Below are 26,841 nucleotides of genomic sequence, written 5' to 3'. Positions count from 1 at the left end.
GCCATAGCAACAGCGCGGGCGGGGGAAACGGAAGTACTCCCCTGGTGAGCGGGGGAATGCGCGTAGCCCACCAATAGGAACTCCATACTGGCGATCTCTCCGCCCCGGAGGCGGGCTCCGAGAGTGACTTCCGGCGTGACCTCGCTGGTTTGCGGTACGTATGAAGGCTTTGGGGTGCTGCGGGGAGCAGTGCGGGCTTCTGTGGGCCACGGAGCAGGGTCATGGGGTCGGCGCGAGCTTTGGCGCTGAGGAGATATTGAGGCCGTTAAAGGGCACGGATTGGAACATAGCTCCACAACAAGTTGTTTACTTTTAATTTCAATTAAATTGTCTTTTGTGACATGTTCTCACCATGTAGCGCCTAGGCTGACCTGGAACGCGTGTAGTTCCTGCCTCGGTCTCTTAATGGGCCATTCGGAGAAAGTACGCCTCGCCACTGGCAGTGTTAGGTACCATTCTGTCTAAAACGACCACACCCGCCTCGTGCTCCCTCCCCCTACCCGTGCTGCCTTATGTTTTGTTTGTGGAGCCGGTATTTGAACGCCCGAGGCTAAATGTGTTCAGAATCATCCATCTGTCCGATTTTGGGAAAGTGTAGGATTCCTGTGCTCCGTATTACGTCGCACTTCGTACTGATAACCCCAAATAACACCTCTTACCCAGACCAAGTTCTCAAACGGAAGCCTGGAGAAGTCTAGAAAGGAACACAGATCATGGTTTTATCATCTACTTAACTATCTAAGCAATCTAGCTAATCACCTATGATTATGTTTTCGAGACAGGGCTTCTCTTTGTAGCCCTGGTTGTCCTGGAATTCACACTGTAAATTAGGCTGGCCTCGAACTCATATCTGCCTGCCTCTTCCTCGCTTGTGATGGGATTAAAGATGTGCGCCACCACTGCCAAGCAACCATGGTTTTATTATTCGTCCAGTTTTTTTAGGGGAAAAAAAAAAAAAAAGACTGGAAATGCCTTAAGAGAGCCTGCTTTTGTAGTACCATCCAAGTCAGCGTCATCTGTGTACCTTTGTAGCCTCAGCTCCCTCTGAAATGTTTTCCTCATGAGTTTCAAACCAGTCTGTACCATCAGAGCGTTAACACTGCCTAGCACAGGCCACCCATGCTCTGCTCAGGTTTTCCTTATTTTGTAAACGCTTGGGTTTTAAAGTCCTTTGAGTGGGCTGCCTATGAGTGGGCTGCATATCTATAGTTAATTCTTTCTGCGTAGTCCCTTGTCACAGATAGTTGCCATTAATAGCCACAAGCAATCATGGCTCCTGTGATCTGTTCCACACCCATTTTTGACCCCCTTTCCCTACTTTATACCATTTGAGCCTTTTCTGTATCACACTTCTCTCATTAATATTTAAGTTGGCTTTAGGTATTTTTATTTTGTAGCATACTTATAAAAATAAAAAAGAAACACCTCATGTGTACCACCTCCAAATTAAGAAATGTATTATTCCATCCCCCGCCTCCAACCACCATCAAATCCCCTCTCCAAAGTTTCCAAGTACTCTGAATTCTGTTTTCCTTGCTGTTGGTAGGCCTCACTGACTTGCTATGTCCCACGATGATCACTGTATATAGTTCTTTCAGTCTTTGGCATCCTATGTGAATATGTGACTTGCTTTTTGCATATGGTGTGGTTTTGTGTGTTTGTGGTTTGTTTTGTGACAGTTTCTCTGTATCCCTGGCTGGCCTGGAACTGGCAATGTAGGCCAGGCTGCCCTTGAACTCAAGAGAGATCCACCTGCCTCTGCCTCAGAGGCTGGGATGAAAGACATGCGGCACAATATCCAGTTTGCATGCAGTGTGTTTTGAGCAGCACCCATGTAGATGTGAGTAGCCTTGCTTTCTTCTTCACTGTCATGGATTCCGTGGTGTGGTTAGAATCCCTTTATATGGCTGTTCTTTAGTTGGTAAGGGATTTATAGTATTGCCAGAATTCTGTTACATGATGCCTCTACAGACACGTTTCCTGAGGCCAGTGTGGGCACTTTTGTAAGGAATGCACATAATAATGGTGTTTCCGGGAACATGCAAGTTTGCTAAAATCTGTTTTTTCCCAGAAGTGGATGAAAGTCACAGTCTAGGCATGTCATCACTTTTACCCAGCTAAAGATTCTTCCCTTTCTCTCCACTCCTCTCCCCTTCCCTCCTTTGTTTTCTCTTCTTCAGATTTTATTTTACATATGTGTGTGTGTGTGTGTGTGTGTGTGTGTGTGTCTGAGTATGGGTATGTACATGATGTCCTCAGAGACCTTGGATCCCCCAGAGCTGGACTTAACAGGTGTTTCTAAGTGGCTTTTTGAGGTTGCTGGGAACAGAACTCTGAACTCTGGTCTTTAGTAAGAGCAGCACATGCTCTTAACCCCTGAGCAAGAGTCTTTCTATAGCCCACAATGGCCTAAAACTCACTCTGTACAGAGTCCAGATTGACTTCAAACTCATTTTCTCTCCTGCCAAAGCCTTCTGTATCTTGGGATTGCTGGCTTGTGTTACTGTGACTGTGTCAGCGTAGCTTTGATTCTGTGTGATCATACTTAGACCAGCTTTTTAATGTGTTCTTGTTTATACATCACCTCTCATGCTCCTTCTGCATCCGTTCTTCTCTTTATTTTTCTCTTCTTCTTGATCCATGGGGGTTCTTAATGTATTCTGAAGAAGTCTCTTGTGGTTAGTGTATTTTAAATGCCTTCCAGCATGTCTCCTCCTCCCCTTCCTTCCCCTCCTTTGGTATTTTTGGTGAGGTTCTCTAATGAAGTCAGCCAGTAGTGTATTCTTTTATGCTTTGTGGCTTTTGTGTCTTCTAAGGACATCCTTTCCTACTCTGTGTCTTTGTTAGCATTGTATCGTGAGCACATTTTATTACCTTGTTTTCTGCGTGTTCTGACTCAATACCTGCTTTCTCCCTTTCTTCTGATTTCCGATGCATTGATTGACTGATGCCAATCCTGGAACAGATGACTTAGGTCTTGTCCTTTCTTTCCTTCTCTCTTGCTTCCACCCTTCAAGGGCTGGATTCATGAGGCCCTGCATCACCAGACCTGGCTAGAAGGGATTATTTATAACTGCATTATTTAAATTCTGAGCAAATGGACTTTCCTTAGTCACCTCTTGGGTATTGGCTTCTAACTTCATTGTCTCTAGTCAGTCCAGTCTGTAGCCTGGCTCTGGCTGCCTTGGCGTGCCCTGTCTGCAGCCAGCAGGGCGGGCAGGTTGGTTCCCTTCACCTTTTGTTGTCCTGCAGATCACCTCTCCCTGTGTTCCGAATGCTCCCATGCACTTAGCGTTCCCTGCGCTCCCTGTGTTCTCACCCCTTGATCCAGAGGACCGAAAGCTCTCCCACCCTACCGTGGGTTTGTGTGTGCTGCTGCAACCCTGATAAGTTGACACGAAAGTTGTGAGACTTCCTCATAAAGGCTTAAACATTTGAAGAAGTTGTGTGTGTGCTTGTGCAACCTTTTGCCACTTTGTGATGATCTTTATTTCTGCTAATCCTTTTATAAAAATCCATAAAGTATATTTTGGCTCATTAATAAAATGAAATAAAATTAATGAAAATTAATTTTATTTAATGAAAATTAAATAAAATTAATGAAATAAAATAAAATTAATCACACTAGCCCTCTCAGTTTGAGGATAGATGAGTTTTTAATCTTTAAATTGGCTTTTTTCTTTCTTTTCTCTTCCCTTCTTTCTCCCTCCCTTATCCCGGGGTCACGCCCAGGGCCTGGTGCATTCTAGGTGAGCTCTCTGTTACTGAGCAGTTTTTCTTCATTGTTATCATTAATCTAATTGTGTAGCCAGAATTTATGTTGCCTGTCACGCAGAGGCAGAAATTGAATCCTAAGTCATGCTTATTCATTGAGCTGGCAATCTGGGAAGACAGAACTAACATTTAAAAAAGAAACATCTGAGAAAGGCATGGTAGTTCATGCCTTTAATCTCAGCATGCTCAGGAAACAGAGGCAGGCAGAGACAGTAGTATTTCTGTGAGTCCCAGGCTAGCTCAATCTTCATGGTGAGTTTTAAGCCAACCAGGACTAAACAGTGTGACTCTTTCTCAAAAACGAACAAAAATCTGCTTTCCTCTTCTTATCTTCAGAAAGGTAGTTTATAGGGACTGGGAAACAAAGGCTGTCAGTCACTCCAGAGTGGAGTCTTGGCTATCTGGTTACATGGTCAGCCTGGCCTCTGAGACTCCAGATGTTTTTCTAGGTGTCCTTTGTAGAGTTTTCCTTTTTATAATCTCTCATTGTGTTTGGAGAGAGGGGAACTAGAGTGTGATCTCGGTTGTGTGGCTGCGTGACCTACACCATCCACCCAGCTTCAAACCCCTGTGAATCTCAGGGTAGTGCTTACATGGCCCCGCCTGCCTATCAGGAGCAGGTGTTTGATCTGCCTTGTGCCGTATGTTTATCAGCTCTGATCTTTGTGGTTTATAGGAAGATAAGTTTTTATTACATTTATTTTTATATATACGTGTGTCTCTGTGTGGGTGTGGGCTCACACTTGTCATAGCATTCGTGTACAGGTCAGAGGAGAACTTGCAAGACTCGGTTCTCCCCTTCCACCATGTGGGTCCTAGAGATTGAACTCAAGATGTGAGCTTTTGTGACACATGTCTTTACCTGCTAGGCCATCTTGCTGTACCCAAAGATAGCTTTTTGTGAGAGAGCAGAGGACTATAGAAATGGCCCATAGTCCTCCTGTGACATGTTTTATTGGCAGCTGGGGAGAAGGGGAAGCTAGAGTCTTTTAAGGTCTTCTCAGCCATGTTCTCAGCAGTGGGTACCATGCTTTTATAGGAATAACACAAGGCGTTGGTTAGTTTTTCCAGAGCTGTTGAGCTGGTTAGTGGTCTAGACTCAGGGTACAGGGTACAGACTCAGAATTATCCTGTTGTGATTGGCACAGGTTTGCTGCTTACTGCAGTACTATACTGTCACCTGTGTTAACTCACTGAGTTACAGGAGTTCTTGGGAGAACATTTCTGTCATTGTTCCCACTTTTTAGGCTAGAATATGAATAACATAGAGACTTCAGTGGTCTGGATCACCATTTTGTAAGTAGTTAGTTCAGGAGGGCTGAGAACCAGTGGTTATAGTTCCTGAATCTCTAGAACCAGTGGGATGGACTTGAGCTCACCCTGTTGTTTTTACTTCTGGAGTCATCAGCACAAGCTGAACGTTGACAGTCACAAACAGTGTGTGTTTCTGAACACAATGGAGGGCAGACCCTTCACCATTGCTCTTGTGTACATAGAGGTGATGGTGACATTTGTTTTTCAGCTCCCTCCAACATGCAGGGCAGCATGAGAAGAGCAGGAGCCATGACGGATGTGCACCGGCGCTTCCTCCAGCTGCTGATGACGCATGGTGTGCTGGAGGAACGGGAGGTCAGGCGCCTGCAGAGCCACTGCTACAGAGTCCATGACCGTAAGTGCTGTGTCCCTGCCTCCAGCAGCAGGGGCTGCTGGAGTGACCAGAGACTAGCCATGTTGGAATAACAACATGAGAAAAATAATCTGGTAGCCCTGACCCAACTATTCAAGACTGATCTCATCTTTCTCTACCTCCCCGAAGTGATTCTACTATTAGTCTGAGATGCAGAAGCCTGGGTTCAGAATGTGGAAAGTACAGTTCATGGCAAGGCTCCAGTGTGCACTCCAGCACTGGTGTCCATGGTGTCCATGTCTTCAAGGTAGGAAGAGTGACCGTCACTCACAGGATCCTGAGAGTTAAGGAGTGACTTTTTACTGAGCAGGAAAGTGCTCACAGAACTTGAAGCTGCACAGAACTTCATGTCTACCTCTCAGCCTCCTCCAGAGATGTCTATTATGCTTTTTCCTCTGTGTGTGTGTGTGGGGGGGGGGGGAGGGAGGGAAGGAGAGAATAAGAATGTAGGTGCACATGTGTATACCCTTACCTGGCTTTACATGGTTGCTGGGGATCTGAACCCAGTCCTCATGGCTTGCGCAGCTAACATTTTCCCAGCTGAGACACATCTTTCTAATACAAGACCATCTCTTGGCTGCAGAGCAGGTCTTGTTTTTCCCTCTCTCTTTTGGTTTCTTGTTGACAGCACAGTTCTGTGGTGCTGTGCTGGAGCCACATGATGCCTTAATACTCGGAATGAAAATAGTTTTGGCTTTATTTAACCTCTAGGTTGCTATGACCGAATTTAGGAAAGTCCTGTAGAATTTGTCTAGGAAGTGACTTATAGCAATGGCCCCTTGTCTGCTGGGATATGTTCCTCGACTCCCCGTGCATACCTGAAATTAGGCTAGTGCTAAACCCCGAGTGTACTGCACTTCCTCCTATCCATACATGCTGCACTGAAGTCTAGCGTGTGAAGGAGACACAACAGGAGACTTGGAGGTGAGCAAAAGTCTTAGCAGCAATAAGTCGAGTGAGTGTGTGCTCTTGTCTTCAAGCTGCCATACTGCTCTGTACTGATGGGACTGGACTGCAGCTGACATCAGCTGACTGCAGCCCAGAAAGTAGTACCTTGGCTGGGAGATGCCTCTGTGACTGCTGCACGCACTGTCTGTCTGTCTCCTCCTTCCCCCTCCCCCCCCCCACCCCCCCAACCTCACTCTTCTGGGTTGTTTGAGACTGGGTTCTCTATGTAGTCCTGGAACTCACTATGTAGACCATGCTGGCTTTGAACTCACAGAGATTCACCTGCTTCTGACTCCAGAGTGATGGGATTAAATTTTGCACCACCACACCTGGCCAAGTACACTATTTTTTTTTTTTTGTGTGTGTGCATATGCTGAGGTAAGCAGGGTATAGCCAGGCTGTTGTTACCTGTCTGCCATTAAAGAAAGAAGAGGCCACTTCCCAAGAATTCTTGTTACTAGAGAGATTTTAAAACAACTGATGATGGAGCTAAACGATATAAAAATCAAAAAATGGTTACAAGACCCAGTATTATCTCTCGTGTATTCTGAAGCGCTGCCCAGGAAAGTCCCTCGCACAGTGGGACAAACATTGTAAGAGCAGTGTGGTACAAAGTAGCATGATCTGCAGGTCATGCCCTGCCACGGCTGTATTCATGCACATCAGAAGCACTGCTTGGCCTGAGCTCTCCTTGCCCTGCCACGGCCGTATTCATGCACATCAGACGCACTGCTTGGCCTGAGCTCTCCTTGCCCTGCCACGGCTGTATTCATGCACATCAGAAGCACTGCTTGGCCTGAGCTCTCCTTGCCCTGCCATGGCCCTATTCATGCACATCAGAAGCACTGCTTGTCCTGAGCTCTCCTTGCCCTGCCACGGCCGTATTCATGCACATCAGAAGCACTGCTTGGCCTGAGCTCTCCTTGCCCTGCCACGGCCGTATTCATGCACATCAGAAGCACTGCTTGTCCTGAGCTCTCCTTGCCCTGCCACGGCTGTATTCATGCACATCAGAAGCACTGCTTGGCCTGAGCTCTCCTTGCCCTGCCACGGCCGTATTCATGCACATCAGAAGCACTGCTTGTCCTGAGCTCTCCTTGCCCTGCCACGGCTGTATTCATGCACATCAGAAGCACTGCTTGTCCTGAGCTCTCCTTGCCCTGCCATGCCCGTATTCATGCACATCAGAAGCACTGCTTGGCCTGAGCTCTCCTTGCCCTGCCACGGCTGTATTCATGCACATCAGAAGCACTGCTTGTCCTGAGCTCTCCTTGCCCTGCCATGGCCGTATTCATGCACATCAGAAGCACTGCTTGTCCTGAGCTCTCCTTGCCCTGCCACGGCTGTATTCATGCACATCAGAAGCACTGCTTGGCCTGAGCTCTCCTTGCGGCGCCTGGGGGAATGTTTATTCCCCATTCTCCTTGACCGGGAAGAATTCGATTTTGTCCTGAAGTCCTGGTGTAGGGCCATCTGGCTCCTCAGACAGAATCTGGAGACTTGTGTATGTTGTTAAAGACCTTGGATTCTACCCAGGGCATACATCCCTGTGCATGTACAGTGCATGTACAGTGCTCCAGTGTCACTGCCTGAGACTGCCGGCTCAGCTCTGTGCTAGGGACTGGTGACCCTGAGGCATGAGTCACACCATGTCTATAGAAGCCCCTTGCTGGTCACAGGCACAGGAAGTTTAGAAAACAGAGGTTAGGAGCTAAGTGGAGGATTTCCACATTGGATCTAGGTGGAGTAGTGGTACATTTCCTTCTCCAGTCAGTCCAGAGAGGGACAGAATGTCAGCAGAGGCCAGTGAACTCCTGAGAGACTGACTGGGACCCCCTGCCCCACGCTAGACATGCTGCCTTGTCCATTCTCCAGGACAGGTGTCCAGCAGTTCGTTTAAGTTTGACACTATTTCTGTGAGAGAAACATCAGATTCCACAAGCTAAAGGGTGACAGTCCCACATACTGTCCCAATTCAAGGTGCTAGTTGCTGAGTCTCAGGTCACATGCGCTTTTGACTGTAAGTCAAGGGCTTTTGTGACCCCATCTTCCTGTTAGCTAATTTGCTAGACTGACTCAGCACTCAGGAAAGTACTTTGTGTACATTTACTGGTTGGTTAGGAAGTAGGATCTCTGGCCTTTTGATGTAATTTGACAATTTCATCATCCGTGGCTGTCCTGCGATACGTGTGGCATGGTGGCTGTGGTCTGGACATGTCTGCTACAATTGTATAACTCAGACATAGGCAGATAGAAAAAATGTGGAGGGTGGTGTTTAGGAGGTGAGATGGTGTGGTGCTCTTGAGCCTTCTAAATGTGTCACTCTCCAAGAACTTGAAGTTTCTGGGGTCCCAGTACTGTTCAGGAGTTTTATGAGGGTCTCATTACATAGGCCTGATTAATTAGAGCATCTATCTATGATTAACTCAGTCTTTAGTTCTTCCTTTCCCTAGAGTTTGGGGGATTCTGATGCTGACACCATCTTTCTGGTGACCAGCCCCTACCTTGAAACTACCTAGAGCTTCCTCATTAGAACAAAAGGTGCTGTCACTCTGGAATTTCCAGGGTTTTTAAGGAGTTCTGTGCCAGGAACCAGGGCAGAGGCTGGGTGGCGTGTCTTGTATGATAGGCAGCAATGGGGTGATACTTGAGCTGCCTTAGATCTCAGCGGTGCTGGGGTTCAGCCATGGCAGACTGGCCGGGCTGAGCTGGAGGCACATCTAGAACACTTCAGAGGTACCAGGAGAGTCTGTGTCACCAAGGAAATAACCACTTGAAGGCCAGAGAGTCAGGTAGCTTCTGGGAAGACGGGCAGAGTTGCCTCTTCTGAGCTCAAGAGCCCTCTGCCATAATTTTAAGTAAGAAATATCAGTTTACAGCGGGCTGTTGAGATGGCTTAGTAGTTAAACATGTTTTCCATCAAGCCTGACGACCTGAGTTCAGTCCCCAGGACCTACATAGTGAAAGGAGAAAAGAACTCTCTGACTGCTGAAAAAAAATAAATGAATGTGAAAGGAAAATAAAATTTAAAATACAGATTAAGCATTTCTAAAGCAAATGCACCACAATCTGGAATCTTTTGAGTACCAGCCTGACACAGTAGGAGGTTCCACACTCAGTCTTTCATGCACAACATTCTTTAAGCTGTTATATAAAATTATCTTAGCCTGTCATTAAGTGTATAGAAATCCTGAGTGAATTTCATATTTAGACTCAGGGTCTCATCCTGAGATGTCGTGTTATGTAAAGTCAGGCATTCCAAGTCTGAGAAAGGTCCAAATGCTTATCTGTAATACTGATTCTGCCCTGACTGACTGAATGGTGATGAGAAGGGAGTGCCTATTCCCTCAGTTTATGAGGCCCGCATCACTGTCACGTCAAAGGCATTGTGAGGACAGAGATCACAGACCATGGTTCTCAAGCTAATATGCTGACTCTAACCCAAAGATGATACAGTGGGATCAAGTGGGCTTATTTGAAGAATGTTGGGTTAGTTTAGTATTTGTCTCAGTTTTGGTTTTATTGCCATGAAGAGACACCATGACCACAACAGCCTTATAAGGAAAACATTTAATTTGATTCAGGCTTACAGTTTCAAAGGTTTAGTCCATTATTGTCATGGGAAACATGGCAACATGCAGGGAGACATGGTGCTGGAGAAGGATCTCAAAGTTCTACATCTTTATCCAAAAGCAGCAGAAGGAGATTGTGTCTAACACTGGGTGTAGCTTGAGTATATAAGACCTCAAAGCCTGTCTCCACAGTGACACACTTCCTCCAACAAGGCTATACCTCCTAATAGAGACACACCCTATGGCCAAGCATTCAAACACATAAAGGTATGGGGGCCATTCCTATTCATACCACCGTAGTATTTGAGAAGTCAGCCAGTGAGGACAGGTGGCTCAGCAGATAGAGTGCTTACCTAGTACTCATTAAGCCTGGGTACTAGCCCTGTACCACATAAGCTGGGTGTATATGCATGCTTACAATCTCAGCGTTTAGGAGGTGGATGCTGGAAGATCTCAAGTTCATCCTTGGCTATAGAGACAGTTGAAAGCCAGCCTGGGATACATGATAGAAGAAAAGAAAGTCAACTCATAAGGTTATGTGCTTCAGCCTATTAACAAGTTGGGTTCCAGGCCAAGACCACACACTCATATAAGGTTACTTAAGAAACATTTTACATTTTAAAAATGTTGTAGCTGTGGAATTCAATGTGCATTTTTTTACACACAGAGCATATCATTTTGGAGTGGCCACAGCTGAAGTGTACAGTAGCTACATGAGATACTGTAGAAAGTTCCTCGGCATCTCTTTTATGAAGCCTCCTCCTGCTTAGATCCAGCCTGCTTTCAGGAGTGTGCCGAGGCCTGTAAGACTGGGGTTGGGTCCTGTCCACTCAGATGAGGTCACATGAGGTGTTTAGGTGCAGGAGATGATGTCTGCTAGGCTTTTTCTCACTAACGTGACCAGTGTGTGTCTCGTGGGGAGATGCGTTTAGAAGCATTTTCTAATATGTGTGCATGCTGAGTGTAGGGAGGCCCTCAAGGGTGTGCTTGTGGAGGTAGAGGGTAGCATCTGTGAGGTCTGTTCTGTTCTTCCACCTTTCCCTGGGTTCTGGGGATTGAACTTAAGTTCTCCTGCTTCCATGGCAAGTGATTCACCAACTGAGCATCTATGAAGCCTGGGAGCCGTTTGGAAACAAGGTCCATTTGACTCTCATTATTCACTAGCATTTCTCCCTAAATGCTTTCTCTATGGGCTGCTAGTGCCACTGACATATTATAATTGATTTTACTGTTAAGTTTTATTTTAATTTTTAGTAAAGTGTAAAAGTTATCATTCTGAAGATAAAATATTTAAAATTTTAGATATAAAAAAATTAAGGGTTAGGCTTAGTGGTGCACACCTTTAATTTTAACACTCAGGAGTTAGAGGCAGAGGAAGAGAGGCAGAGGCAGGCAGATCTCCGAGTTTGAGGCCAGCTTGGTCTATAGAGTGAGTTCCGGGGCATCCAGGGCTACATAGAGAAACCCTGTCTTGAAAAAACAAACAAACAAACAAACAAACAAACAAACAAACAAAACGAATTAATGGCTAGAAAGATGGCTCAGGAGTTAAGAGGTCAGGGATGGCTGTTCCCCCCCGCCCCCAAGATAGGGTCTATATAACCCAGGTTGTTCTGGAACTTACTATGTAGACCACCAGACTAGCCTCAAACAGAGATCCACCTGCTTCTGCCTCCCAGGTGCTGGGATTAAAGGCGTGCACCACCACTCCCAGCACATGGGGTGGTTACTTTTGTAGAGGACCTAGGTGTTCAGTTCTCAGTACCCATATTGTGGCTCAAACCAGTAACTCTAGTCCAGGGAATCCAATACACTTTTCTGACCTCTAGCACATGTGATGCACAGACATACATGCAGACAAAATATCCCTAGACACTAAATAATAAATAAATAAATAAATCTAAAAAATTAAGATTGGAAAACTTTCCAGTAAGCCTAACAAACAAGTACCGGAAATGTGCTGTGTAAACAGTTTGGTGAGCTTGGAATCCATCGAACGTGTGAGTCTCCCAGTGTTTGTAAATCTTTCCCTGCTTTACCCGGATTTGACGGTAGCAAGCTGCTGACACACTTGCACCTCTTTCCTTTTTCTCGTGGTGAGTCAGTGATGATGGCATTCTACCTATGTTCCACTGTCATATTGTGCAAACACATCTTCCCAGAGAGGTCTTAGTAGCAATTGGAAGCTAGCTCCAAATAAAATATTTTTGTATTTTTTGTGAATTTATTGTACACCTGCCCTCCTTGGCTGTGATGAACAGTTTGTAAGCTCACCTGACTTTGGGTGTGCTTCCCCTGGAAGGAGTGCTTAGATGGGGTGGAGCTCTAGGCATGAACCATAGAAGGGTCACTGTACTGGAGTTCATCAGGAAAACTGGAGGGAAAGGGGTCTGGTTAAGAGTAAACCATACTCCTCCATGGCCTCTACATTAGTTCCTGCTTCCAGGTTTCCACCTTGAATTCCTGCCCTGACTTCCTCAGTGATGGACTGTGATATGGAAGTGTAAGCTGAGCCCCAGCCCCTACCCCAGTCGCTTTGGTCATGGTATTTTATCACAGCAATAGAAAGCCCAACTAAGACAGTCCATCTCCTTATCACACCCTAGAATCAATCTACCTCGTGCCAGCCCGATACTTTTCTCTTTCTTGACTCCTGAAGATGGAGGAGTCATTAGGCAGTTGTGAGCCCAAGGATTTTTTTTTTTTGAAACATTGATACATGGAAGAACAACCACAGAAGGTGGAGACCAGTGCAAGAGGCCCCAACATTCACACTGAACCAAAAGGATGGCCCTTGTGTGATTTTGATTCTCTCTGATGCATCATTACATGTCCATCCTGGGTGGTGGTTCCTGAGGGTCTGCTGAGAAAAGTGAGTGCTGTGGTGAGCTGATGTGCTGCTGCTGGGCACTGTCAAGTATGTTCTGTGCTTCATCCAGAGGCTTCTCTCCCGCTGCCCCACGCAGCAGGGCACGCAGCCGCACTGCAGTGCTTCTCAGTTCTGCACCCGCATGTCTAAAGGTCAAGATGGTCTTTTGTCCAGGACTGATGAGTGATATACTCTGAAGGGGGAAACCCCAGGGTCCCCATGCACCTCTGTGTCCTTCCTGCCAGCTTTTCCTTTGTTCCAGCTCAGTAGTTCTTAGCCTGTGGGTCTCAATTTCTTTGGAGATCAAATGACCCTTTTATACCTTTTATAAGAGCTGCATATCAGATATTTACATTGTGATTCATAACATTAGTGAAACTGTAGTTGTGAAGGTAGCAAAGAATTTTATGGTTGGGGTCACCACGACATGAGGAACTGTACTAAAGGGTTGCACTGTTAGGAAGTTTGAGAATCACTGGTATTAAAGGCTTGCAGCATCAAGAAGGTTGAGAACCATTGCTCCAGCTGGAGTCTGAACTTTGAGAGTCAGCTCTGCCTGGCACTTGGATTTGTGGCAGGACCTACCTTACTAGTAAACTCAGAGGTGGTCTTGCTGTCGCAGAGCAAGTTGGCTTACAACAGTTTGGGCCCCTGAGGCTGATTTTTACTCTTATTTTCTCTGTCTAAAAATAGCATTTCCTATCTTTGGTGACTCATTTAGAGGTTAGGGCAGCAGACTTCCTGCTATTAGGGTCCAGTGTGTAGTGAACTGTAAGCCCCACAGCCTATAGAAGCAGGCTGATTTAGCAGGGAGTTCTTTAGTAAAGGCACACTAGATTCAAATACATCTAAGCCAGAGACAAGCAGTCTCAGTGGGCTCAACTCTTAAGTCTGAGAGACCTGCTTTATTTAGTGGGATATTGCCCTGTAAAGCTGGGCCCCAGGTTCTAATTGGTCCTCTGTCAAGCATGTGCTAATGGATGATCAGCAGAGCTGCTTCCTGGGCCTTTATGGATCTTTGCCTTTCTGCAGCCCATCTTGGGGAAGGTCCAGACAAGAACTTAACTGATGTCATGCGTGTTGATGTCAGCCACTTGGCTTCCAGCACATCATCTCCAAATTTAGCAGCCCCTCCAGTGACTTCATCTAGGGTACTACAGTATCTGTGCTCCCCTCCCATTCCTTGGCAGAACCCCTTTTTGTGACTGAAGTACTGTGACAGCTCTGGGTTGTGGTGTACTGAGGGTATGTGGCTCAGTGCCTGGGCTGAGGATCTGGAGTTTCGCAGGCCAGCTCTATGTCCAAGTTAGGGAAACTCTTGAGTTGTTTACTCTCTTTAGGCAACCAGTGTAGAAGGAGGACATTAATAATGCACCTGGCAGGGTGGGTGTAGTGATAAATGCCCCACACCAGTGCCCAGTGTCCCCAGACTGTAAGGTGCATTCATTACAGTTTCATGATCACAGCCTAGAAGAAACTCAGGTACCTGCATGACAAGGAAGGAGATAGACCCTGGTTAGGCCCAGTGTGCTCACCTTGTGGCCTAGCAGACCACGATTCACACTGCCAGCTGTAGGCTGCTGCTGTTGGGGGAAGCAGTCTCTGATTGGCTTGCATGACCCTCAGTGTTTGAAGTATGTGCCATTTTCTCAGTAGGGTCAAGATTCTGAAGAAAGGTTTGGGATGAGTAATGGTAATTAACTCGTAAATCTTTCACAGCAGGATTTCATGATTGGAAATACTTGCCTTAGAGTCACATGGCACAGTTGGGGGCACATGGGGCCACATGTAGCTCTGCAGGTTTGCAAACTGTAGTTTCTTAGCCAAGACTTCCTGGAGCACTAGAGGCAGAATAGCTCACTGTTCCAGGGCTGCAGGGTGGCGGCAGCACCCTGTGTGGTAAGCTTGATGCTGAGTAGCAGCACCCTCAGTCTTGGTAGCACAAAAGAGACCCCAGAGCTGGACAGCTTAGAATGGAGCGGGCTGGGAAGCTTCTGGAAGGACATGGGGGCTGCTTAGCATCTGGGGCCAGGCTTGAGATCCCCCGGGCAAGTGGCCAGATGTGGTAATTGGTGATGACCGTGCGGTTACTGCTTGAGAACTCTGGAGGGCAGTGCTGGGAACTCTGGCCAGTTTGTCAGGGACGAGCCTGGCCAGGAGGTTGTGGAGATTAGAGGGCAGCACTGAGAGCTTAGAGAGGGATTGAGGTAAAAAGTTGTGTTGGCTTTCAGAGGTGAAAGGGAAGACAAGCTCATAGAGAATCGGGTTTTTGCTGCTGGCCCTGTTGCTACCAAATAACAAAGTCAATTTGGCGATAGTGCGGGTGTGGAGACCTGTTGAACACGAGGTCATTGGTGGAAGCAGCCACATGGATGTGGCCTTCCTGGGGGATTGTGTGAAAGGAGGGTTGCTCTCATCCCACCCCCAGAGTACTTGGAAAGTACAGTGTGTTAGAGTGAGTGCCTTTGATCTGCCCACAGAGAACAGTTTTCTGAATGACACCTTGAGGTAGCTCTTTGGTGGAAAATGTGAATTGTCCCTTTCAGAGGGAGGTGAGACTGGGCTGAACCTGTTTACAGAGGATCTTGTCACTTACCCAGTGAGCGGTAGTGATGCTGAAGAAACTCAAGAGTAATAAAATTGATGTTATAAATGACTCAGTAATAGATTTGCTTAATGCTTTGATATTATAAATGACTCAATAATAGATTTGCTTAGGAGAACTTAAGTCACACAAGTGGAATTTAACTAAAGGAACACAGCCTCCAAACACCCCTGTGGTAAGTGGTCTGTTAACCTGTTGAGATAAGGGAAATTTAGGATCCTTGGATGTAAATGTTTACTTACCAGCAGTGACCAGCCTTTAGGTTCCATTCCCAAAGATGTACCTCTAATGGCGGTTCAAAAGAGGGCAGTGCAGGGTCACAACCATTAGTGCTCTTATCAGGAAGAGCACTAATCTGCCAGGTGGCCAGAATGGACTGGGTAACAACTATTGGAAAAGAACACTGGTATACGTAAGAGATAGTTTTAGCAGTGTCTTTGCAGTGTGAGTCTCTCATCTGCCCAAGTGGACAGACTTGCAGTCTCCACCTGTCTGTGTTTAAGTTGTTGTGAGTATGACTGGGGGCTGGGACCTAGAAGAGATGTTATTAAAGAGGTCAGCTTATGTAACATATACACCTGGGGAATATATGTTAGTAAAATCTTCTGTTCAAGGCCAGTTATTCCTTGGGCATTAGCCAGCACTGGACACACTCTTCCTTCATTTCTAAGTGTGTAGAATGATTCCTCATTGGTAAGCTATGCTATTTCTATTAAAGTGGCTCTTGAGCCCCTGAGTCTGTTGCCAGAATCAGTGTCAGTCCTCCAGAGTTGGTGCCTGGGGATCAGAAGGGGTCCTCACCATGCGTCAGCCATCCTACATGCCTAGGAGAATACTTCATGGGAAAGGCCCCCTTTGACTGGCTCTGGTGATGGCGGCCGGGGAGAGCAGTGGGAAGTGTGACCTGGCTGCTCTGAGTCCTGGCTTCCTTCCTTCCGCATCATTGCTTTCCACTTAATAGCTGACACTGATTTTTCACTTAACTTGCATTTACTAAACAAAGGGGGAAAGCAGCACATGTATGGTACTATTACTATGAACCCGTGAGCCTGAGTCTCCGTATGCCCTTAATGTTCATGTCTTCCCCTGCTAGCAATATGACCTTTTGTCTTTTAGGCTGATTTTATTTTTTTTATACAGTGTTAGAAATGCCCACTTTCTGTAGGAAGCTAAACAGTCAGGGATCAGATCCCTGTAATGACCCTTTAGATGAGTCTCCTTTCTAGTGCCAGCCTCAGTCATCTGCGCAGTGGGGAGTTAACTTGGCCTTCGTCCTGTATATGATTTTGTTGTTTCTATTATGGTTTACAACATAAATGATGGCATGTTTTCTCTTTCTGTTTTTCCTGGAGTTTTTTTCTCAGTGGTTCTGTTTTTTGATTTTTTTTAATTTAAAACTTTTTTGCTTAGTATTTTTTTTTCCCCATGGCAGGGCTTCTCTGTGTAGCCCTGGCTGTCCTGAAACTTACTACTTAGACCAGGCTGGCTTTGAACTCAGAGGCTTGCCTGTGCCTCCTGAGTGCTAAGGTTAAAAGCATGCACCACCACTGCTGGGCTTCCGAGAATAATTTTAAGGTATAAAATCTTTTGAAATTATTTTAATAACTGGAAACAGTAATGCTCTTGTCTTGAAAGTATCACACTGCAGATAGGTGATTCCAGCACATGAAGCTGGCCATATGCCTTTGCCGTGTTAAAGAAGCTTCTGTTGCCTGCAGAAGGGCTGAGTCTCCAAGCTGGGATGTGTAACGTGTCCTATCCCTTCGTAGCCTCTCCTGGTCTTTGTCACCAGCTCACCCTGCGATATTGCTTCTGGATGTACTCCCCTCAGACTCATGACTCTTAAAAAGGTCACTATCCGTGGCCTTCTGATGGTGGCCTAGCATGAGCTTCTGCTAGAGCCAGGCTCCCACAGCTCACCATCTCCGTCTGTGCTCGGAGGGCTGCCAAGGCCTGAGAAGGGCCAGTGGGAGGATACTTGGGCATAGCTGCTTGGATTATACTCAGATAAGGGCCTCTTCTGCTGTGAGTGCCTCAGTGAGCCCCTTACCCTGCTGTGGTTCTTTATTTAGGCCTGGGCTGGCCCAAGGCCTTCAGGTGTGTCCTGGCTGGCTTCCTTGAAGGAGGGAGCTGTGGAGAGCCACTTGCACAGCATAAGCCTTGGGGCAGAGGAAGGAAGGCCACTGTCTCAGTGGTCTGAGATAACAATCTTGAGGCCTTTATGCCTCACTACACCCTCTGGGTCTCAGCTTATCTTTGAGCACTTCGGGAAGAAAGAAACCACACAGTATTGGCATTGGTCCAAGAAAGCCAAAACACTTCTGGCTAGGCTGCTAGTATGGTCAGGTGGCAGTGATTGAAACAGGCTGTGTGTGCTTTTCTGACGAATCCACTCCCATCCCTGCCTGCTTATTTCCAGGAAATGCTACTGTAGATAAGCTGGAGGACTTCATCAGCAACATCAACAGTGTCCTGGAGTCCCTGTATATTGAGATAAAGAAAGGAGTCACTGAAGACGATGGGAGACCCATTTATGCACTGGTATGTGAGGCAGCGCCCTCTAGTGGCATTTTGAGAAACTGGCACAGAGGGCTCTGCAGTCTTCTGAGAGGGGATGAGAAGGTGATCAACTTTGTCAGGGAGACATAGCCTGATCCTTATGTGGTTGATTTTTAGGTGAATCTTGCTACAACTTCAGTTTCCAAAATGGCCACGGATTTTGCAGAGAACGAGCTGGATCTGTTTAGAAAGGCTGTGAGTACAGCACTCATTGCTAACATACGCTGTGCTTCTAATGGAAGAAATAGAAACTGCAATTGTGGAGGTCACTGTCATGCTCCCCAGCTTCCCGAGTCTTACAGGCCTTAAGCTACCTGCCAAACAGATCACCTGAGAACTTGTCGGAGTGCATAGGTCCCAGTCCCTGCCCCAGAATGCGCCGAACCCAACCTTGCACTTTAATGAGGTGCTCACTGAGTGGCTGACATGCTAGGGCCCTGTTCTTCAAAGCTCTGTAGCAGTTTGCTCAGTCCATCTGCCACACACCTGGCTAAGACTGGTTCTGAGTCCTGGAAGCACATGGCAGTTACTGGAGAGGTGGGAAAGGAGTGCCCCCTCTCCAGTTTCAGCTTGGCTGAGCCCTTCAAGACAGGTAGACTTTCTAGTTTTATGGTTTCATGGTGTTCCTAGGCTGTCAGCAATTGTGTGGAGATAAGGCTAGGACAAGGGCCACACCCCTGTGTGTACATAGGATACCTAGCAGCTGTCCTGCCACAGGCAGAAGTCTCAGGGAATGTGCCTGGTGTGAGTCCATGCAGCTTCTCCTGACCCACACTGGCTCTCCTCTGCCTCTGAGTGAGGAGAGAGAGGTGTTGCCTCATGTGCCCCGTCATTGGTTTTTCTCCTCCTTCAGGGAGACAGAGGCAGGGCAGGAGCACTACTCTGGGATGGTGTAACTGGAGTTAGATTGGACATGTGTACTGATTATTATACATTCTCTTCCTGAAGTGCTGTGTGTACCATTTTGCCTGTGTTGGGGCCATTTTAGCCCATCCCTGCCAGGGACTTAGAGGCTTAGGTGCCATGTTTGTTATTCAAATAGATGAATAAGGCACCTCTTTCTCTTGCAGTTGGAACTGATTGTTGACTCAGAAACTGGCTTTGCTTCTTCTACAAACATTTTGAACCTAGTTGATCAACTCAAAGGCAAAAAGATGAGGAAGAAGGAAGCGGAGCAGGTGCTGCAGAAGTTTGTGCAGAGCAAGTGGCTGATTGAGGTACCCTGGTGGCCTTCACTTGGAAGTACACAATCTGTGTTCTATCAGTTGAGCCAGGCCAATCTGTGGGCCCTTCTCTACTGCAAGCTTTCAGTGACCTATGAGAGGAGAGCCTGTGTTCCCTGACACTCATGCGGTTTGTCCTGGGTGCTACAGCCACACGTGGAAGAGGCTGGAATCTATGGAAGGTCCCTCTGAGCTGTGGTGCAGACAGGCATCTGTGGTGGTGTGAATGAAAACCGGCCCCACAGGCTCATATGTTTGAATACTGGGCTCCTAGTTGGTGGAACTGTTTGGGAAGGGGTAGGAGGCGTGGTCTTGTTAGAGAAGATGTGTCACTGGGGTGTGGGCTTTGAGGTTTCAAAATACTCCCATCATCCCCCGTGTGCTTTCTGCCTCCTGCTTACGGATTGAGATGTAAGCTGTCAGAGATAACTCCAGGGCCATGCCTGTCTATCTGCTGCCATGCTACCTGCCATGATGGTCATGGTCTCTAGCTCTCAGAACTGTGAGCTCCAAATTAAATGCTTTTTCTAATAGTTACCTCAGGCACAGCTATGAAAAAGTAACGGAGATAAAGTTTGTGGGATAGACATGGTCCTGATGCTTTCCTGGGTCTGACCTCTGATACAGTCTGGTACAGGTTACTGCTCTCTCATTCCTGTGCCTGGGGATAGGAATCCTGGTGTGGGAGGGGCCAGTGTGAGAGTGTGAAGTGCCCTGGTGGACCACCTGCCATGGGAGGCTTCTAGCATGCCTGTTGTGACAGCACTGTCAGTACTGTGCTGCTGAGGGCCAGTGCTCTTGGCCCTTCCACTTGGGATACTGACCCTAGAGGTGCAAAGAATCCATGTAGACGCAGGGGGGTCTGGGAGGAGCAGGCTGTGTGGTGAGGCCTGGCCGGAGCAAGGCAAATGTTTATACTGTTTCCAGAAGCCCAGCCCTGAGCTCAGGTTGGCCCCATTGATCACACTCTGCCCCACAAGAGTCCCAGCTTACTGCTAGGTACATTGTCTCCTGCTTCTTCCTTGGTTAGTCAGTCCATGGCCTGAGAATGCTGTTCGTGGCCTCATTTGCCACCCTTCACTTCCTCTCTGGGAACCTTGATAAAATTCTAATCCGAGCCTCCGATACAGGAAGAGAGAGAGAGAGTGGCCTTAGGAAGTGAGGACCAGCCTGGGGCTATTCTGTTTGTCCTGTGAAGGTGTGTGCTGACCACAGCTTGCTTGGTTTGCTTATTGACACTCTGTGAACTTGCAGCCCAGGTAACAAGCCTGGTTAGGTGCCTGCAGCACACACATCAGTGAGTCTCAGTTTTTTGTCCTCTCTCGGGTGGGTTTGTCAGTGTAGAATGTTCTTGATGTACTCTCTTTGAGGGAGACTTTTTGAGAGCAGGGATTCTGACTTGATTGTCCTGTTACAGAATGTAAATGCTTGCTGAGTGGGGGACTGAGCCAGCAGATGAAGTCACTGCGAGTTCCCTTTACCCAGCTCTTTGTTGCTAGCAGGCTGGCGACAGAGAGGAGGGGTCCCACCTCCAGCTTCTGAGGCCTACCATGGTGTCCATGGCATCCAGACCCCTTCCTTCTGGTTCCTTTCAGAATGAAGTTGCTGGCTGTGCCTTCTGCAGGACAGCTCTGAGCTGTTACAAGGGTTTAATGGGAGTCCTGAAGAGATCTGTGAGCTGCTGTGGAGGGGAGCATGGAGGCCCTCCACCTTGGCACCCGTTAGTCCCTCAATCTCCTCAGTCCTGCTACTGGGCATCCCTTGAGTTCTTGTTCACCATGTATCTGGTAAAAGAAGGCATAGGCTCAGGCAGTAGGGGATGTGGTTGGGAGAGCACCTCCAGGCTCCTCCACTATCTGAGCAGGGCTGCTGTGAGTTCTTTGGGGACCATCTGAAGGATTGTTGACTGGGTTGTTGGCTAGTCCCTGCCAAGCCATCCTAGGCATCCCGGCATCCCGTTCCTTGAGCAGAGGGACTGGATTTTAGAGTCATCTTTGGTCTTGGAAATGAAGTCTCCCTTTGCTAAGGCTTCCCACAAGGTTTTATTGCTCAAGGGCATTTTTCCTGCCTGGAAGCTCTGGCTTGGCCTCCAGGTACTATGCAGCTGGATGGTCCATTAGGAGGCTCTGCACTACAGGGTTAAGTCAGGCATCAGAGCCTGGCCCACATCTCCCCATAGTCCAGGTTGACTCCCTCTGGTGGGATGCAGCCTCAAGAGCATGGGAAGGAGGTTCAGGGAGCTGGCTGAGTAGTGGGCCACCAGTGTGGATCTGGGATCTTTGACAGGTAATACCCAAAGGACTGAGAATAGCTTGAAAGTTAGCCGTGCTCCTACCACACCCAAGGAGGCTCCACGTCCCTGTCTGCCTAGCAGTAACCACTGCTCAGGACACTAGTGCTCTGTCTGAAGGCCTTACTTCTGAACTCCTTTCCCACTGCCCACCCCTGCTCCCGGAACTAATTTCACTTGCTGCTTTGGTCACCAGGTCCCCTCATAAGGGCCCTGCTCCCACCCACCACTTCTGCCTTAGAAAGGGAGCACAGCTTCCACAAGCACCCTTCCCTACTGTGTGATGGGTGCAGAGGGAATTCAGGTGTGGACGACACCAATATCAGGGGGACTGCCCTGTCGGGCTATCTCCTTAGCCTCCCTCTACTACAGGACCACCTTTGTGTGTAGCTGTCCTGTCAGCTTCCATCTGTCCACTTCATGTGCCCAAGACCACTGAGACTCCATGCTGGCTCTTCCAGCTTCATTTGTAAAGTGGCAGGCAGGGCTGGCAGTGATGGAGCAACACCGGTGGGAAAGGGTCAGTCGGGGAAGCGGGCACCCAGCTGGGGTTGTCTTGGGTTACCCATTGGGAGACTTCGCTCCTCTCTGGCCTCAGTCTTCCCTTGCTGAAGATAGTGACTGTAACTAGCTTGTGGGGTGGCTGTGAAGATGGGGTCATTGCATCTTGAAGGCAAGGGAGGCTCTGAGATCTGGAGGGTAAGAAGACTTGCACCTCCACTGTTTGACATTTAGTTTCCCTTTCTTGGGGTTTGGCTAAGGGGACTTTGCTGACATTGGTTGGCTGGGATTGGTGACAGCATGTAGTGACTAGAGCATCTAGACCTAGTCCTCCTGCACTCTGGGCTGTGGGATCGGGAGAGTCAGCACTGAGCTAGCATGAGTGTGTTATATCCCTGCAGAAGGAGGGCGAGTTCACCTTGCATGGCCGGGCTATCTTGGAGATGGAGCAGTTCATCCGAGAGAGCTACCCAGATGCTGTGAAGATATGCAACATCTGCCACGGCCTCCTCATCCAGGTACTGCAGGCAGCGGGGGGGAAGGGGGGGGTCTTGATGCTCAACCCACCAGGTCTCCACTGTTATAGCCCTCAGGATATGGCACCTTCAGGACAGGCCATGATATGCTCCCCTACTGATGCACCTCTAGTTTTCTCCCTGGCCATTCAGCTCTATCCCAAGGGTGCTGTTGGGTGCTGGCTGATATCTTTTCCATACAAAGGGTCTCTTAAGTCTTGGTAGCTCTGTGACATGTGTTTCTCTGTACCCACCATTCTGCTTTTCAGCTATAGCTTTGCAGGCTTTCCTATGATTCAATCAGGCTGGATGCCTGAATTTGCTTCTTTTTTGATTATCTTGGGCAACCAGACTCCATACTGATTTTCTATGTGTGTATCCATAGGGGCCCATGATATTTTTATGTTCAGATTCTTGGAGGTGGGGTCTCTGGCTTACAACATGCTTTTCTTGATCTTAAAGTGGGTGATACATGTTGCCATGGCAAAGCTGTGTGCCTCTATCTCCCTCCAGGGACTCTGGTCAAGGGAGCCTGTGCTTGGGGGCTTGGTAGGGAGGGAGGTTTTCAGCATCTCCCATCCATGTCCACTTGTTCTAAATTCTGTAGTGAAGGCCCTACTGAAGGGCTTGGGCTGGTTGCCAGCATTAAGCTGGGGCCTGCTAGCCATTTTCTTGTATCTCTCTGAAGGCTGTGAAGTTGACGTGAACTGGCCCATGGTCATCAGGCTTTCTTGTTTCAGGGTCAAAGCTGTGAGACGTGTGGGATTAGGATGCATTTGCCTTGCGTGGCCAAGTACTTCCAGTCCACCCCTGAACCACGCTGTCCCCACTGTAATGACTACTGGCCCCACGACATACCAGGTATGTGGTCTCCAGCGTGCTCTTGGGATGGGTGGCCTTGTGATGTGTGTCTGTGGGACCTCTGTTCTAAGTCTGGGCCCCAAGAGCGCCCTTGGAGGGAGGGCTGAGGAGGACCCTGAGCATGAAGGTCATCGTTGGTGACCTGCTGAAGCACAGGTAAACACTGCCTGCCTGCTCTGTTCTACAGGGCTCTAGAATCCAATAGAAACCCCAAGGCTTGTGAGAGCCAAACAAGGCTGTCCTTAGAGCCATCTAGGGGCAGGGATGGGAGAGCCACTCCCTAGCTCGCTCAGTGAGCTGAGCTGCCCGGTCACGTGCTGTGGGGGAGGGTGAGCAGTGCTGCGTCCTTTCATGGGAAACAGCTGTGGACATAGCTAGTGGTGTGTGATCAGTGACTCGCCATGCTGCTTACCGTGTCTCTGTGCTCTTCTATACACAGAAGTCTACGACCCTGAGAAGGAGAGGGAGGCTGGCATCTCCAAGGCGAGCAGAAAGTCCTTGCGGAACCGGCAGCACTAGCTGTGTCCTGAATTGTCTGGCTCTTGGTGGGCTGACCCTCACAGCCCCCATGCCTCCTTTGTTAATACTTGCTCTTAAACCGTTTATGTAAGTGTTTAGTAAATGTTTCCTGATGGCACTGTGCTCTGTAATCCAGGGCTTGTATGGGGCTGGGTTCCCCTTGGTGAGTTGAGTGGACTGGCCCTGAACGGCAGCCCTGGGCAGATGTCTCTCTGTCTGGCTCTGGGTGCCTTTGCTTTGCTGCAGTTTTGGTCCATGATATTAGCCTTAGTGTCCACAGCTACAAAAGGACCTTACTCTGGCCCCAAGTGCAGTAGACCCCTGCAGGCTGGACTAGATTTGTGCTGTTTCCATGGGGCTTTTTGTCCCCACCAGCCCACCAGTTGTTTCAGCAAGTGGCCTGAGAGTTAGTCTAGCCTCTTTGTCCCCGTGTTTACATCAGGCTGTTCTCAAACCATGTCTGGCCCCTGCCATTTGGCCTCACGACAGCTGTTCAGGCCAGATCCCCCTGTCATTCCCAGCTGCCGCAGCTGCCCTGCTCCTGCTCCTGCTCGTTCCCCTGCAGTCACACGCCTACCCTGCTGATGAGACCTTGGTTTGATTTCAGAAGAGAGTGTTGAGTTGCGACCTCAGCCTGCCTTCCTGTCTCAGCTCCTCCTCTTTGGCCCCTGGGCTCACCACCACAGTACCTGTTGCCATTCCTTGATCAGCACATGTGGCAGTGGTTCCCTGCCTGCTTCTATCCACCCTAACATGTCAGGACCCATACTGGCCCAAATGAGGCAGGACATGCTTAGGAGGCTTAGGTTGGTGGTTCTAGTGACATCACTAGGTCACCCCACTTTTTACCTCTGCTGAACTCTGGCAGGAAGGCAGAAATGGTCTAGAATAGCCAGGGCTTAGAGTTAGGAGCTCAGGGTTGGGAGTGTGAGTCCCTGGTCCCAGGATCCCATACACCCTCACTGCCTTCAAGGTGAAGCTCAGGGGCAGTCCCTCAAGCCCTGCCCTCAGGACTACACTGGGCAGGGTGGCTCTGCAGTCCCTGCTTTGGGATGGCCAGCTGCCTGATTATCCTGTGTCGCAGTGGTACAGCTCAAGCCATCCCTGAGGGTGACCAAGGAGCTCTGGAGATAGCAGCCTTCCTGCCACCTGTCTCTATGCCTCTACCCTTTCTCTTATCATGGTACCCAAGACCCTCACCTTTCTAGATTTTAGTTTGATGTTCATCTAGGCCTTTACAGTCTGTCCTGCCCTCTGGTCCCTCTGGTGCCACTGGGTGGGAATCAGGCCCCTTTCTGCTTCTCCCAGCTCACCACCTTCCCACTTGCAGGCCTTTGTCTACCCTGTGGCACCTGAGACTGGTTTGCTGGCTTCACTGACAGCCCACACTGCTTCAGCCGTACCGTTCCTTCCTTTTCTAGGCCTGGTTGTCCCTCTTGGGCCTTGTCCTAGTTACTCCTATTGATGTGGTAAATGCCATGGCCCAAGGGACAGCCTTCTTGTTATAGCTCGCAGCCCATCCTAAGTGCAGGAGCTCCAGTAGGAGGTAACTGAAGGCAGGAACTAACACAGGCCATGGCTTGCTCTCTGTGGCTTGCTCAGCCTGCTTTCTTAAAGAACCCAGGACCACCTGCCCAGGGATGTGACCACTTGCAAAGGCCTGGGCCCTCCCACATCAATCATTAATCAAGAACATGCCCCACAGACTTGCCGCTAGACAAGTCTGATGGAGACATTTCTCTCAGTTGATGTTCTTCATCCCAGATGACTAGCCTGTGTCAAGTTAACAGAAAAAAAAAAAAATCCAACCATGACAGGCCGCTGTCCCTGCTGTTGTGAGTGAGTCCTAATGCCAGTCTGAAGTCCTGTTCAGTCCCTCACATTTTACCTTCCATGTCAGCTACCCAACATGTCCCCCAGCCCTCCTTGATGCCCTTCGTGTTGCACATACACTTGGCTGGATTTGTCATATTTTGGTCTTGCTGATCCCTACTCCATGGTGTGTCCAACACCAGGAGAACCAGAAGCCCATGTGGCTGAGTGCCATATCTCCAGTGCCTGGCTCAGGGCCATAGTGTGGAGCACATCCTGTGTGCTGAGTGATGGGCTGCTGGATCTTCACACTTGCGCTTTTTTTTTTTTTTTTTTTTTTTGGCTTTGAAGGGCCTGTTGTGGTTCCAAGCCAACTTGAGAGTCTACATTCCCCAGTAAGAAGGGAGCCCTGCAGGCAGGTTCCAGCCATCTTGGGACCTGCCCATAGGTAGAGCCATTTCATCCCCCCTGCCTCTCACCTGATGATGGTCACCTGATACTCAGCAATGGCCCAGGAGAGTATGGAGCCTGTCAGCTGTCACGGGTGATGCTGTAAAGGACAAGCCACTGCAAGAAGCTGGAGCCACACAGCTTATCCTTGCACACCTAGCAAAGTGTGCCAGTGCTTGAGCCCCTGGGGATGTGTGGCTCCTCCTCAGGCTACACAAGCTGGCATGCTAGCTCTCCTACTCTGTGCCTTACTCAGCAGCACTGGTTCTAGTAACTGTCCAGGTGAGATTAACTGTTAACTGTACCAGACAGGATGCCAGCCTTTAAAGCCCTTGCCACCTACTCCAGGCTTCTGGCTACCTCAGCCTGCTGTACATCCCTCCCTGCCAAGGGTAGCTGTCTATAAAAGGGCATATTCTGATGGTTTGCCCTCCCAGACCCTGTATGACCAAGTTCAGATTCCTTGGCCTGGTCACCTTCTTGTCATGTGGGGTGAGGTGGGGCTGTGAGCTAGGCCTGTCAATCATCAGCCATCCCCTTGGCCTGATTCTTGGTATGAACTGAAAGGACCAGCAGTTGATACTGGGGGTCAAGATATGGGGAGGGAGATAGAGTCAGAGCTGTTCTCCCGCTTCCAGAAAAGGGAAAACAATGGA

General features: G+C 48.5%; 1 protein-coding gene across 1 annotated transcript; it reads left to right on the top strand.

Moving 5' to 3' along the window:
• On the top strand, positions 1–24,041 carry Nsmce1 (NSE1 component of SMC5/6 complex). Its single transcript, XM_034509768.2, has 8 exons — positions 1–154; positions 5,297–5,443; positions 17,875–17,996; positions 18,132–18,209; positions 19,085–19,231; positions 22,430–22,546; positions 23,284–23,404; positions 23,844–24,041. Exons 2-8 carry the CDS (start codon positions 5,308–5,310, stop codon positions 23,921–23,923), a joined length of 801 nt encoding a protein of 266 aa, XP_034365659.1. The 5' UTR covers positions 1–154; positions 5,297–5,307; the 3' UTR covers positions 23,924–24,041.
• Positions 24,042–26,841: the final 2,800 nt, after the last annotated feature.

Source organism: Arvicanthis niloticus, chromosome 1 (assembly GCF_011762505.2).
Source record: "Arvicanthis niloticus isolate mArvNil1 chromosome 1, mArvNil1.pat.X, whole genome shotgun sequence".
Classification (NCBI taxonomy): domain Eukaryota; kingdom Metazoa; phylum Chordata; class Mammalia; order Rodentia; family Muridae; genus Arvicanthis; species Arvicanthis niloticus.
The sequence above is the reverse complement of the archived record's forward strand: the minus strand, read 5'-3'. Positions and strand labels throughout refer to the sequence as shown.

Excerpts from the sequence above, each read along its gene's own strand:
- Nsmce1 (XM_034509768.2), top strand. The coding sequence starts at position 5,308 with ATGCAGGGCAGCATGAGAAGAGCAGGAGCCATGACGGATGTGCACCGG. Across the intron at positions 18,210-19,084 it reads TGGATCTGTTTAGAAAGGCT|TTGGAACTGATTGTTGACTC; the intron begins GTGAGTACAGCA and ends TTTCTCTTGCAG. Across the intron at positions 23,405-23,843 it reads CTGGCCCCACGACATACCAG|AAGTCTACGACCCTGAGAAG; the intron begins GTATGTGGTCTC and ends TTCTATACACAG.